This window comes from Dermochelys coriacea, chromosome 7 (assembly GCF_009764565.3).
Source record: "Dermochelys coriacea isolate rDerCor1 chromosome 7, rDerCor1.pri.v4, whole genome shotgun sequence".
Classification (NCBI taxonomy): domain Eukaryota; kingdom Metazoa; phylum Chordata; order Testudines; family Dermochelyidae; genus Dermochelys; species Dermochelys coriacea.
Window position 1 is genome coordinate 23,187,317 of NC_050074.1, and position 12,441 is coordinate 23,199,757.

A 12,441-nucleotide genomic window follows, 5' to 3' on the forward strand; every position below is an offset into this window, starting at 1 on the left:
TAACTCAGTGGTCACCGTTTAGAAAAGATGACAATGTGTAATTGGCCTTTGTTCTGTCCTTCTGCATCCACAGATACTACCTGCAAGATTAATTTGTAATCTGCGTACTCTGCTTGTGTTTGGAAGAACAGACTGTAAACCATTACATAGGCTTATCATCTACTCTTGTATCAAAGATACTATCCAAAGGAAAATTACCAGGATGAAATTAGGGTTCTCTGAGAGTAGCAAGGAGTGAAGGCTCATTGTAAATATCAAGGAAACCCCATTCCAAGGGGGATATGTAAATCATGTAACTTTCACCTTGTACACTGATACCCCATTGGTACTCCAACCCCATGAGCCAAATTAATTTCCACTGAGGTCAATGAAGTTGCACCAGGAATGAATTTGTCACCATGGGTATAAATACAAGCTCATAACTTCAGGTAAGATTCCTATCTAGGGATGGAGCAAATTTTCTCTGACCTTTAATTTAAGACACAGTGTTATTATCTGCTCTCTCTCTCTGTGTGTGTGTGTGTGTGTGTGTGTGTGTGTGTGTGTGTGTGTACTTATTTATACTCCTCCATGATGGGAGTCTTGCAAAGAGACAGTAAATCTGAATTTTCCCACATGCGAGCACATGCTACTCTAATGAGGCTCACTTTTTGTTGTCATGGCTCCACACACTTGTGGTTACCTAACTTTTAGAACATAAGAACGGCCATACTGGGTCAGACCAAAGGTCCATCTAGCTCAGTATCCTGTCTTTCGAAAGTGGCCAATGCCAGGTGCCCCAGAGGGAATGAACAGAACAGGTAATCACCAAGTGATCCATCCCATGTCGCCCATTCCCAGCTTCTGGCAAACAGAGTCTAGGGACATCATACTTGTCCATCCTGGCTAACAGCCATTGATGGACCTATCCTTCATGAATTTATCTAGTTCTTTTTTGAACCCTGTTATAGTCTTGGCCTTCACAACATCCTCTGGCAAGGAGTTCCACAGGTTGACTGTGCGTTGTGTGGAAAAAAATACTTCCTTTTGTTTGTTTTAAACCTGCTGCCTATTAATTTCATTTGGTGACCCCTAGTTCTTGTGTTATGAGAAGGAGTAAATAGCACTTCCTTATTTACTTTTTCCACATCAGTCATGATTTTATAGACCTCTGTCATATCCCCCTTTAGTCGTCTCCTTTCCAAGCTGAAAAGTCCCAGTCTTATTAATCTCTCCTCATACGGCAGTTGTTCCATACCCCTACTCATTTTTGTTGTCCTTTTCTGAACTTTTTCCAATTCCAATATATCTTTTTTGAGATGGGGCAACCACATCTGCCCGTAGTATGCAAGATGTGGGCATACCATGGATTTATATAGAGGCAATGTGCTATTTTTTGTCTTATTATCTATTCCTTTCTTAATTATTCCCAACGTTCTGTTTGCTTTTTTGATTGCTGCTGCACATTGATTGGATGTTTTCAGAGAACTATCCAAAATGACTCCAAGATCTCTTTCTTGAGTGGTAACAGCTAATTTAGACCCCATCATTTTATATGTATAGTTGGGATGGTTTTCCATTGTGCATTACTTTGCATTTATCAACATTGAATTTCATCTGCCATTTCGATGCCCAGTCACCCAGTTTTGATAGATTCTTTTGTAGCTCTTCGCAGTCTGCCTGGGACTTCACTATCTTGAGTAGTTTTGTATCACCTGCAAATCCCCTTTTTCCAGATCATTTATGAATAGGTTAAATAAGACTGGGCCCAGTACAGACTCCTGGGGCACACCACCATGTGTGTGGAATACCTCTCTCCATTCTGAAAACTGACCATTTATTCCTACCCTTTGTTTCCTATCTTTTAACCAGTTACCAATCTATGAGAGAACCTTCCCTCTTGTCCCATGACTGCTTACTTTGCTTTAGAGCCTTTGGTGAGGGACCTTGTCAAAGGCTTTCTGAAAATCTAAATACACTATATCCACTGGATCCCCCTTGTCCACATGCTTGTTGACCCACTCAAAGAATTCTAGTAGATTGGTGAGGCATGATTTCCCTTTACAAAAACCATGTTGACTATTCCCCAACAAATTATGTTCATCTATGTGTCTCACAATTTTGTTCTTTACTATAGTTTCAACCAGTTTGCCTGGTGCTGAAGTCAGGCATACTGGCCTGTAATTGCCGGGGTCACCTCTGGAGCCCTTTTTAAAAATTGGTGTCACATTAACTATCCTCTAGTCATTTGGTACCGAAGATAATTTACGTGATAGGTTACAGACCACAGTTAGTAGTCCTGCAATTTCACATTTGAGTTCCTTCAGAACTCTTGGGTGAATACCATCTGGCCCTGGTGACTTATTACTGTGTAGTGTATCAATTTGTTCCAAAACCTCCTCTAATGACACCTCAATCTGGGACAGTTCCTCAGATTTGTCACCTAAAAAGAATGGCTTAGGTTTAATAATCTCCCTCACATCCTCAACCGTGAAGACTGATGCAAAGAATTCATTTAGTTTCTCTGCAATGGCCTTATCATCCTTGAGTGCTCCTTTAGCATCTCGATCGTCCAGTGGCCCCACTGGTTGTTTAGCAGTTCCTGCTTCTGATTTACTTTAAAATGTTTTTGCTATTACTTTTTGAGTCTTTGGTTAGCTGTTCTTCAAATTATTTTTTGGCCTTCCTAATTATATTTTTACACGTCATTTGCCAGAGTTTATGCTCCGTTCTATTTTCCTCACTAGGATTTAACTTCCACGTTTTAAAGAATGCTTTTTTGCCTCTCACTGCTTCTTTTACCATGGTGGCTCTTTTTTGGTTCTCTTGCTATGTTTTTTAATTTGAGGTATACATTTAAGTTGAGCCTCTATTATGGTGTCTTTAAAAAGTTTCCATGAAGCTTGCAGGGATTTTACTTTTGGTGCTATGACCTTTTAATTACTGTTTAACTAACTTCCTCATTTTTGTGTAGTTCCCCTTTCTGAAATTAAATGCTACAGTGTTGGGCTGCTGTTGTGTTTTCCTCACCACAGGGATGTTAAATTTTATTATATTAGGGTCACTATTACCAAGAGGTCCAGCTATATTCACCTCTTGGACCTGATCCTGTGCTCCACTTAGGACTAAAACAAGAATCGCCTCTCCTCTTGTGGGTTCCAGGACTAGATGCTCCAAGAGGCAGTCATTTAAGGTGTCAAGAAACTTTATCTCTGCATCCCATCTTGAGGTTGACACATGTTTTGGACATGTTCTCAAAGCTTTCACTCATTTCTCACAAAGTTGAGTCAATAGCAACAAACCAGTACCGAAATAGAGGGCCTGGCTCTGATCTCCCGTACCTCCAGTTTTACACAGGTGTAGTTCACTGACTTCAGTGGAGTTACTCCTCATTTATAACTGCATGAGAGAAGAATCAGGCTGTGTGTGTATGTATGTTTGTGCATGCACACACACACACATCCTCTCTGTGTGCATGTATACAAATATTACTTATGCACAGATATAACTAATCTTATGGTCAAAATGACTGCCTGCCTGCCAGTGATAAGGAGGTATTTGGACACCATACTCATAAGGAATTTCAGAGATATGTGAAAAGCCACATTATCCTTGTAAATTTAGTGCGGGGGCATCAGTCAATACCGCTTATAGCTCAACAATTCTAAGAGCCAAGGTCATTGCCACGGGAAAAATAATCTTTCATGTTATAAACCTGAGCTTCCAGGGTCAAAAGGTTCCAATGTGGCATCATTGATTTTGTGAGGGCCATGGTGATGGTCTATAACACAATGGGCTTTTAATTAAAAATACTGTGTTGTTAAACACCCTAGCTACATTTGATAGCTGAAGATTTTATCTCCTAACGGGTTTGAAGCAGCAGCTAATGCAATATGGATTATTCAGGGAGTGGTTGGCAGGCCAGACTCAATAAAACGGAGAAGACTGTAATCAGGCAGTTTTGGTCTGGGACAAAAGAGAAGGGAACAGTACATCCATTCAGGTTTGGCAAACCATTCAATCTTACCCTTGTCCACCCCAGTCTGTAAGAGAGAGATCCCAGATTGAGATGGAAAAACATCTGAGGGCTTGCTACACACCAATCTGTATGGGTTTTTAACTAGAAGTGTGATTTAAAACTGATTTTGTTAACCTGGTGCAAAAGGCTTTGTGGGAATGCCTAAACCAATATATACTGGTCTTATATTGATTGATTAGGAACAGGTTTAAGCTAAACTGAAATAAACCACTCTTTAAACCAAAATAAGAGTGTCTACACAGGATTTTACCCCAGTTCAACTAAATCATTTTAAAAACAGATTTAGCTAAAGTTAAGCAAACCAGTGCAATTTTAGTGTGTGTGAAAATAAGACTTGAGTGATGAGAGAAGTTGTAACAAGAAGTTTATTGGGACCAGCTGACATCCAGCCACAAAGAAAAGTAAATGGACCTGGTCAGTAAAGGCCAAGTGGAATGGAGAATTGTAACAACGGTCAGACAAATTAGAGATGGAAAAATCTCATTGGGTCCCATCTAATCCTCTCCTGGGAGGCCAGTGCAGGATTGTTTCTTACAGAACATTTTTTAGGGATTTATTCCATCTAGTTGTAAATGTTTCAAGCAACGCAACCTTTACCAGTTCCTTGCAGACACAAACCAGATTCCAGGGCTTATTAGGGACATGCTTTCTATTATTCATCTTACATTTTTCTTTTCATACTTCTATATGATTCCCCCTGGTTTCATCTCCTCGTGCCACCAGAAATAATCCCTTGCCTTCGTGCTGTTTACATCCTGCACATAACTGAAAACTCAGCGCCAAATTCAGGCTGCTCTTACCTAGGTGAGCAAGAAGGGAGGAAAGTGCATTTGTGCAATGAGTAGCCAGGTGCTTTCATTCTCTGTGGGAGGGAGGCATAGGGCACGGGGAGAACACAGCCTGCATTTTTAAAATGCATGGTGGCTGCCACTCCTGCATATGCTACCCCAGCACCCCTTGAGCTGTTCTGCCTGACTCTGTCCTCCACAGCCAGAATGCCTCCAGGTGCTGCCCCAGGTGCAGTACTGTTCTGTACCCCTCTTCTAACATGCCAGTGACTAGTTAAGCTCTGTTCTATGGCAGCAACGACTGGGGGATCTGGGCCTCTCCTATGTTCCATCTGATCATCATTTACCTAGGCCACGCCAAACTCTTCTCGCCACAAGAGGATGAGCGTGATGGCCCTTGCTCCGTCACCAGGGAGCAGGTTCAGGCATGACAAGTAAAACAACAGCTCAAGGGGGCTATATGCCCCACTGTTAAAGCTATTGACTTTCAGCCCTTCCTGAGAAGAAGAGCAGACAAATTACCTGATTGTTTTTCTTTGTTTCCATCTAGAGCATTAGAGCCTTATTGTGCAAGGTGCTGTGTGACCTATGGGGAGCCCAGAGCCCTCCTTTCTCACTGACTTCATTGGGTGCTGAGGGTACACAGTGCCTTGCAGGTTTGGGCCTCCAGTCATTTGCCTCTGCATGCTCTGTTCTCATCACAGACTCTCCTCCCGCTCCAGCGCAGGAAGAATTTAATCATCTAGATTTTTAAATCCCTCTTCCCTTTTCTGATTTGACTAATAAAAAAAAACAAACTTCCTGAACCAGAGGCCACAGTAAATTCTCCTTTTTAAAATAAATAGCATTTGCTTAGAAACAGGGGCTGAAGGAAGAAGAAAGTGATGGCTGGATCCCACATGATGCAGAGAATGGGGATCTAGGTAGGACACCTGCAGTTAGAGACAGGATTTCTTTCATAGTTGCTTCTTTAAAATGATCTGATCACAAGAAGAACAATGTGGTCCCTCTCTTTCCTGTTTTGTGTGTGTGTGTGTGGTTTTTTACATCCATTGCTATTACCTTGATAGGCGTCGCTACCTCTGGGCTTGCTACAACTAAAGGAGAAATTAACACCAGGCCTGAAAATTCATTTGGTCTCTCGCAGGCAGTTAGGATGGAGATGGCTCCTCCCTGCAATACAAAAGTGAAAGGCAGCCTGAGCACAAATACAGATGATCATTCTTTACTTTTTGTACAGCATGGTCATGTGCTGGGCACTTTACTGCCAGGTACAAAACAAAGTTCTCTGCTCCAGGGAGCTGGCTAGACACTTTGTGCAAGCAAAAGATGGAGTAACTAGAAGCAAAGAGGTGGATTTGTTGCAGGGTTTTTTTGGGGTGGAGTGGCTGGCTTTTGCAGGGTGGAGTAGGATTTTGTGATCTAGGCTTCAGTACTGCAAACCCTTCTGCACGTGCTTAACTATAAGGACATGAGCAGTCCCATGAATTTAACTGGATTATTCACGTGCATAAAGTGTTTGCAGGTTCAGGGCTTGAACAAGCCTCTGTGGGAAGGACTAAAAATTAAAGGTCTCTTGGAAGTAATATAAATTTCCCATGAGACTTGAAGGAAGAGAAGGTGGGCTGGTGGACTGGATCAGAGAGGTGGCTGCATGACAGAAGGTGTGGAGATGAGCGGGAATGGGATACAACGGTAGCGGAAAAGCAGGCAGTAGTTTGTACCCAATATTTCTGAGTTATACTGATATCCCTGGGTAACAAAATATTGTCACCTGGGAATGGAAACCATAAAAGTTTGGATAATTACTGTAGGCCTAAAATTATCCTCTAGCAAATGTCTCTTTCTTCATTTCCCCCCCCCCCCCCCAGCCCAGAGCAAACAGTTCACAGAACTCTACAATCAGCAACCTACTCATGGGCGGCAAGTTAAACAGAGGCACATTCCCATGCAGTTTCAAGTCAAGTGCTGGCAGGATTGCAGAAACTGTGTGAGAATTGTAGGAATTGGGGTGCTTGACTCGCTTGCTCAGTAAAGGTCACAGAGGATTAGTTAAAGAAAATGCTTGGTGAATTTACATGCTGCTGAAGAACCACTGGCTTGTTTAAATGGAGCAGCAGCAAAAAGAATCTCAATGACCTTATTTGGCTTGGTACTTGGAAATTAGCTTCTTGTTACACAGGCTTAGAGCACAGTGAACTCTTGAAAGCATGCCATGCGCTTTAGATCAGAATTCTTGTTTATCGGAACATGGGGTTAAATTGTGAAGTGCTTATTCATACTTTGTACGCAGGGACAATCACCGTGACACCAGTAGGAATATTGCCTAACTGAATCCATGGGATTTGGCCTATGCTGTCAGAATCACACTTAAAATCTGCTCACAAAACCAATCCTCCTTTAGTTTTTCATCCCTAATCCTTGAAACACTCCCCAGTACAGTTGTGTAACTGAATGAGACTACAGTGTGTCGCCATATTTTATTCCCAATCCACTCACAAGGCCAGAGTGTATAACCTCCTGGTTATCGGTTCAAATACCAGCCTGGTTGTTGGTGAATGAAAGAAGTTACCATCTGCCAGTTGTTCAGTGCCCCAACTCAGTCTGATTCCTAGTGGGTTGGTAGGGATGCGCATCACTAATTAGCCCATTGTTGCAAATTAGCATCCTGATCTCAGCAGAAAGGCCAAGGACTGAATGGGTCACAGAGACTGAAGTCCCCTCTAGGGGTGAGGCAGTGTGGGGAAGCTTGTACAGTAGAACCTCAGTGTTACGAACACCTCGGGAACAAAGGTGGTTCGTAACTCTGAAATATTCGTAACGCTGAACAAAATGTTTGGGTTGTTTTTTCAAAGGTTTACAACTAAACATTGACTTAATACAGCTTTGAAACTTTACTCTGCGGAAGAAAAATGCGACTTTTAACCATCTTAATTTAAATGAAACAAGCACAGAAACAAACTTTCCCTTTTTTAAAAATCATTTACATTTAACACAGTACTGTACTTTGGCTTTTTTTGTCTCTGCTCCAACCTGATTGCGTATTTCCGGTTCCAAATGAGGTGTGTCGATGACCGGTCATTTCGTAACTCTGGTGTTCATAACTGAGGTTCTACTGTTTGTTACTTTGCTTTTCTTATAGTAGGTTGTGTGATTCCCATCCCCCCAGAATGGGATCCATAATGCTGTGGCAGATGTAATGATGACTATTAAGGTGTATGGTGTAGCATGCTTACCATAGAATGCCCCAGAATGAAAATGGGGAGGTCTGGGTGATCCTTCTTCATGAGTTCAATGTGCTGCAAGCTGTCTCTGATGAAAACATGGAAATCTGACACGACCATGCGGTCACCTTCGCTCTGCCCATGGCCAACTGTATGGGGGGGAAAGGAAAACATTGCTTCTACATCACACGGAACAATATTAACCTTTTACTTGGCACCTAGATACTCCAGATATGGGCGCATCAGAAATGCGATAGACTGGTAAGTAGGTCAGCAATGTTCTAGTTCCCACACACACTGCTTATTGCATAAATCGGGTCCTACCCAGCTTTCTTCCCCAATACCTCATAATGGATAGCTTCAATGTCCTGTAGAAATACGCAGTACAACACACAGGACAGCAAAGCAAGCTTATGGCTGCCGAGGTCTTATCTAAGATGATTGTTAATTCTTCACATATGCATTGGATTCCCATCATTAGAGACAGGCCTGACTAACAGAGTTCAGATCTAGTCTCTGACTACTCTCAAGTTCAGGGACTGTTCCGTTCTGAGGGTTTGGATTGGCCTACTATAGAGACAGAAGGCAGATGCCAAGTTCAGAGTTTGATCCTGATCCAAAGTTGCCCAGAATTTGTGGATGCTAAGATGCAGGCACTCGGATGCCGTGTTGAGGGGTGCAGTATATATACATAGAGAGACAGATAATTTTAGATATTGGATTAGACCAGTGGTTCTCAAACTTCATTGCACTGCAGCGCACTTCTAACAACAAAAATTACTACACGACCCCAGTGCCCTGTGTTATTCTAGAGTCTAGAATCAGGGCTGGCATTAGGGGGAAGTAAGCAGGTCAATTGCCTGGGGCCGCATACAATAAGGGGCCCCACAAAGTTAAGTTGATTAGACTTCGGCATCAGCCCCGGGTGGTACGGAGTCTAATGCTGGCCCTGGAGGCCCCATTAAAACCAACTTGTGACCCACTTTGGGGTCGCGACCCACAGTTTGAGGACTGCTGGATTAGACTATTATAGGCTAGCAGGTCTCCTGCAAAATTCAGACTTGTGTACAAACTTTCCCAAATTCTGGGGCTCTTGGGACTCTGGTCTTTGATTTTTGCCACGTCTGTTCCAGAAACAGTTTTTATATTTGGAGAGACCTGCCTTGTCCTCTCCTTCTGCTGTTTTGAGGCAATGGGTTAGTGCGCTAGCCTTCACCGATGGAGAGCTGAGTTCAAATGTCAGCTTACTGTAGGGCCACAAGCGTGGGGAGTGTAAATAAGGCTCTCCTCCTAAACAAGTGGTAACGCAAACCCCCAGCCTCCCACCCTGACAGTCTATTTGTGCTACACACAGCACTTGTCTTGTTTTTGATCAATTTTTAGTCTCCTCTGCCTTTTTTCCTCTTTGAAGTACACTAGTTACTATGGAAACAATGGTATCTTTAGTAGGGGAAGGATTAGTGACATCCATAAGCACCGTACAAAGTCCATTTATTAGCATGCCAAGGTTAGAAACATACATCACACATTGTGGAAACAACAGTGTATATATGATGGTTATCATAACCACACACATTGTGTGATGTATATAATGAATATAATTATTTTTTCCCAAAAAAGAGTCTTGCTGTTTCTATTCAATGTAATTTGTCATTTAAGGAGATTTGGGGGAAACAAAAATTACTGGTTCTATTTTACGGGCTGGCCATGTCTGCCTCTAACACCCACCCTCTTAGCATTTCCCAGCAGGATCAACACCTGCGAAGTGGGCCCTTCTGACTCAGTATTGCGGATGTCTCTTACCTCCCTTGGATGTTAGGGAGGTGGAGAGGAGGTTCTCTAGAAAGAGAGGATCTAAGGTGTAGGCTGAGCAAGCCAGAAGGAGGAATCCTGGGAGTAGCCAAGTCTAGGGAAAAGGTGTGAGCAACACTTTATATGATCTTATTAATTTCTATGTTTGAAATCAAATACCAGGCAGAGGGTGAGTTTGGCTTCCTCACAGTGTGTGGACTGTGTTTGTACAGCAGGTTGGGAAAGGCACTTGCTCACATTCCATATTCTTTCTTAAAAACATTGGTTTAAAATAAATCTCATCACTAACGCTACACACGGCTTCATTTCCACAAAAGATTAAATTCTACATCTCTTCTGCATTTTAATATTTATTGGTCATGTAAAGCTATTTTCAGTCCACTGATGTATGGAAGATACTTTGGGAGAAATATGCTAAATGCTTGCAAATGGTACAGTGATGTACTGTAACATGTCATTTGTAATATACTAGCATGTTGCCAACACGTGGGCTGATCCTGCAAACACACTATTGATTGTAGTGCTTCTTGCCCTGGTCTCAGAGTTAGGAAAGCTCTTAAGTGGGTACTTTAGCCCCACTGACTTCATTGGGACTACTAAGAGTAGAAAGCATTGTGCTTGGTTGCTTTTGCAGGCTCAGACCCTCAGAGAGTGCCCTCTTTATTATGTGTAGTTAATTTTTTTTCTCTTATGATAGATCCTGCCATGAACAGCGTACAATCTTTTATTCTGTGTTTGGAAAGTTCCCTTGCACATGGTGCATGCTACCACACTTAGGCCAGGTGTACACTAGACATATTTGCCATTATAGTAATGTTGGTTTGGAGTGTGACTTATTTTTTTTAATGAGATTTCTACACTGGCAAAAGTCCTAGTGTAGATGCTGTTATGCCAGCATGAAAGTGCTTTTGTTGATTCTAATAGGACGTACATACCCCAGTGATACAAAAAGAATTCAGTGGAGCCACAGAGCAGTTACTGCACTCAGTTACACCTGGAGGATGGGTGAGGTCCAATTAAAGATTAGGCTGAGCTGTGGCAGAGTTGGGGAGCTTGAATTAGTCCTATCTGAGAGGAGCCATAGTCACTAATAAAGGAAGGCCTTCAGGGTAATAAAATGGAATCAGGAGGCTGAGGGACAGAGTAGGCCTTGAGATTCTGTCTCAAGAAGAGAGCTTTGGCAAAGGGTTGAAAGAGATACCGGGAAGCCACAGGGGTGAAGTGAGCTCTAGTGGTGAGCCTTGACAAAAGAACAAGACACCCTCCCCCCGAGAAGCAAGACTCCAGAGGTTGAATTTCAGGAGGAAAGAGAGAGGTGTACAGAGGGCCTTGGGAGAAGCAGACAGGAGCCAGTTCTCCAGGGCAAAAGCCCTGGAAGACACTGTTTTGTACAGGAGTTGCAAAGATTCTGCAGCATCTGGGGAGGGGTGAAGATCTGTGAATGAATAAGCCCAGGTAGGGGCTGGGGAAAAGGACCTAGAGACAGGCTGAGGAAGGCAGCAAGGACTCTGAAGGAGCAGATGTTAGCTGTTTGCTACAGGGTCCTTGGAGAGGAACCCAGAGGATAAGGAGGACCTGGGTTTCCCTACCAGCTGTGAGGAAGATGGCATGAAAGCCCTGATATAAGGGATGTAAGGACCAGCTGGCATAAGATCACTGGACTATTTTTTTATAGGACTCTGTTACCCTGGAAGGGCTGGGACTAAAAGTCAACTGGCTGTCAGGCTGGCTGAGTCACAAGACAAAGCCAGATAGATTGTCTGCAGGGGGCTCTATAGTAGAAGAGCCTGCAATGCCACGCCCAGCCACAAGGAGTGTGTGCTAGCCAGTGAGTCATTCCTCATTCTTACATTGGTATAGTTTATTTCGCTGAGGGAACTGGTATAAGCTATACTAAGAAAAGCACTATTTTTGATATAAGATGTGTCTATGCTCAGAGGGTCACCAGTCTAGATTCATTGGTATAGCTATCCTGGCAAACCTTTTCTGGCATAGGCCTGGTCTATACTTTAAAAATGAGATTGATCTAGCTATGTCGCTCAGGAGTGCGTTGAGTGCCATCCTTAAGTCGACCTATCCCCTGGTGTAGCTGCAGTTGACAGAAGAATGATTTAATCAACCTAGCTACTGCCTCTCGGAGAGTCGGATTAACCACATCAATAGACAAACCCCTTCCATTGATGTAGGAAGCGTCTACACTATGCGCTGTAGTGTAGACACGTGCCCTACGTAAACAGCAGTGAGATGTCTAGGGCTCATTGACTTTCAGAGGAAGTTAGAAACCCCACTGCCATTTGTGCCTCTGAGAATCTTTGCCTCTACAAACGGTACATGCACATCTAGTGGTATGCAAGGCATTTTGTTTAATGTTGCATATAAAGTCATAACAACAGTTTGCACTGAAATGGTACCTTTCAATCCAAAGAAGTCTCAGCACTTCACAAACGTTAAGGAATGAACTCTCCTAACACCTCTGAGGGGAAGAGCCATGTCAGTATTTCCAGTTTTACAGATAGGGAAAGGCCTGGGAAGATTCAGTGAATTCTGCAAGCTGGCACAGTGATTTAATGGCAGAGTTAAGAATAGAACCCAGGAGTCC

The 12,441-nt window shown here is 42.9% G+C and overlaps 1 protein-coding gene across 5 annotated transcripts in view; it reads right to left on the minus strand.

Annotated features, from left to right (window-relative positions):
- MGLL (monoglyceride lipase) overlaps window positions 1–12,441 on the minus strand; it is an 89,013-nt gene that overhangs the window by 15,870 nt on the left and 60,702 nt on the right. For all 5 annotated transcript variants that reach the window (XR_006282626.1, XM_038409024.2, XM_038409022.1 and 2 more), the window contains exons 4-5: window positions 8,043–8,179; window positions 5,869–5,979 (exon numbers count right to left, since the gene is read on the minus strand). Coding sequence is in view for 4 of the 5 variants with exons in the window: in XM_038409024.2 (XP_038264952.1) it covers window positions 5,869–5,979; window positions 8,043–8,179 (248 nt within the window). In the remaining variant the exon portion in view is untranslated. The remainder of the gene's footprint in view (window positions 1–5,868; window positions 5,980–8,042; window positions 8,180–12,441) is intronic.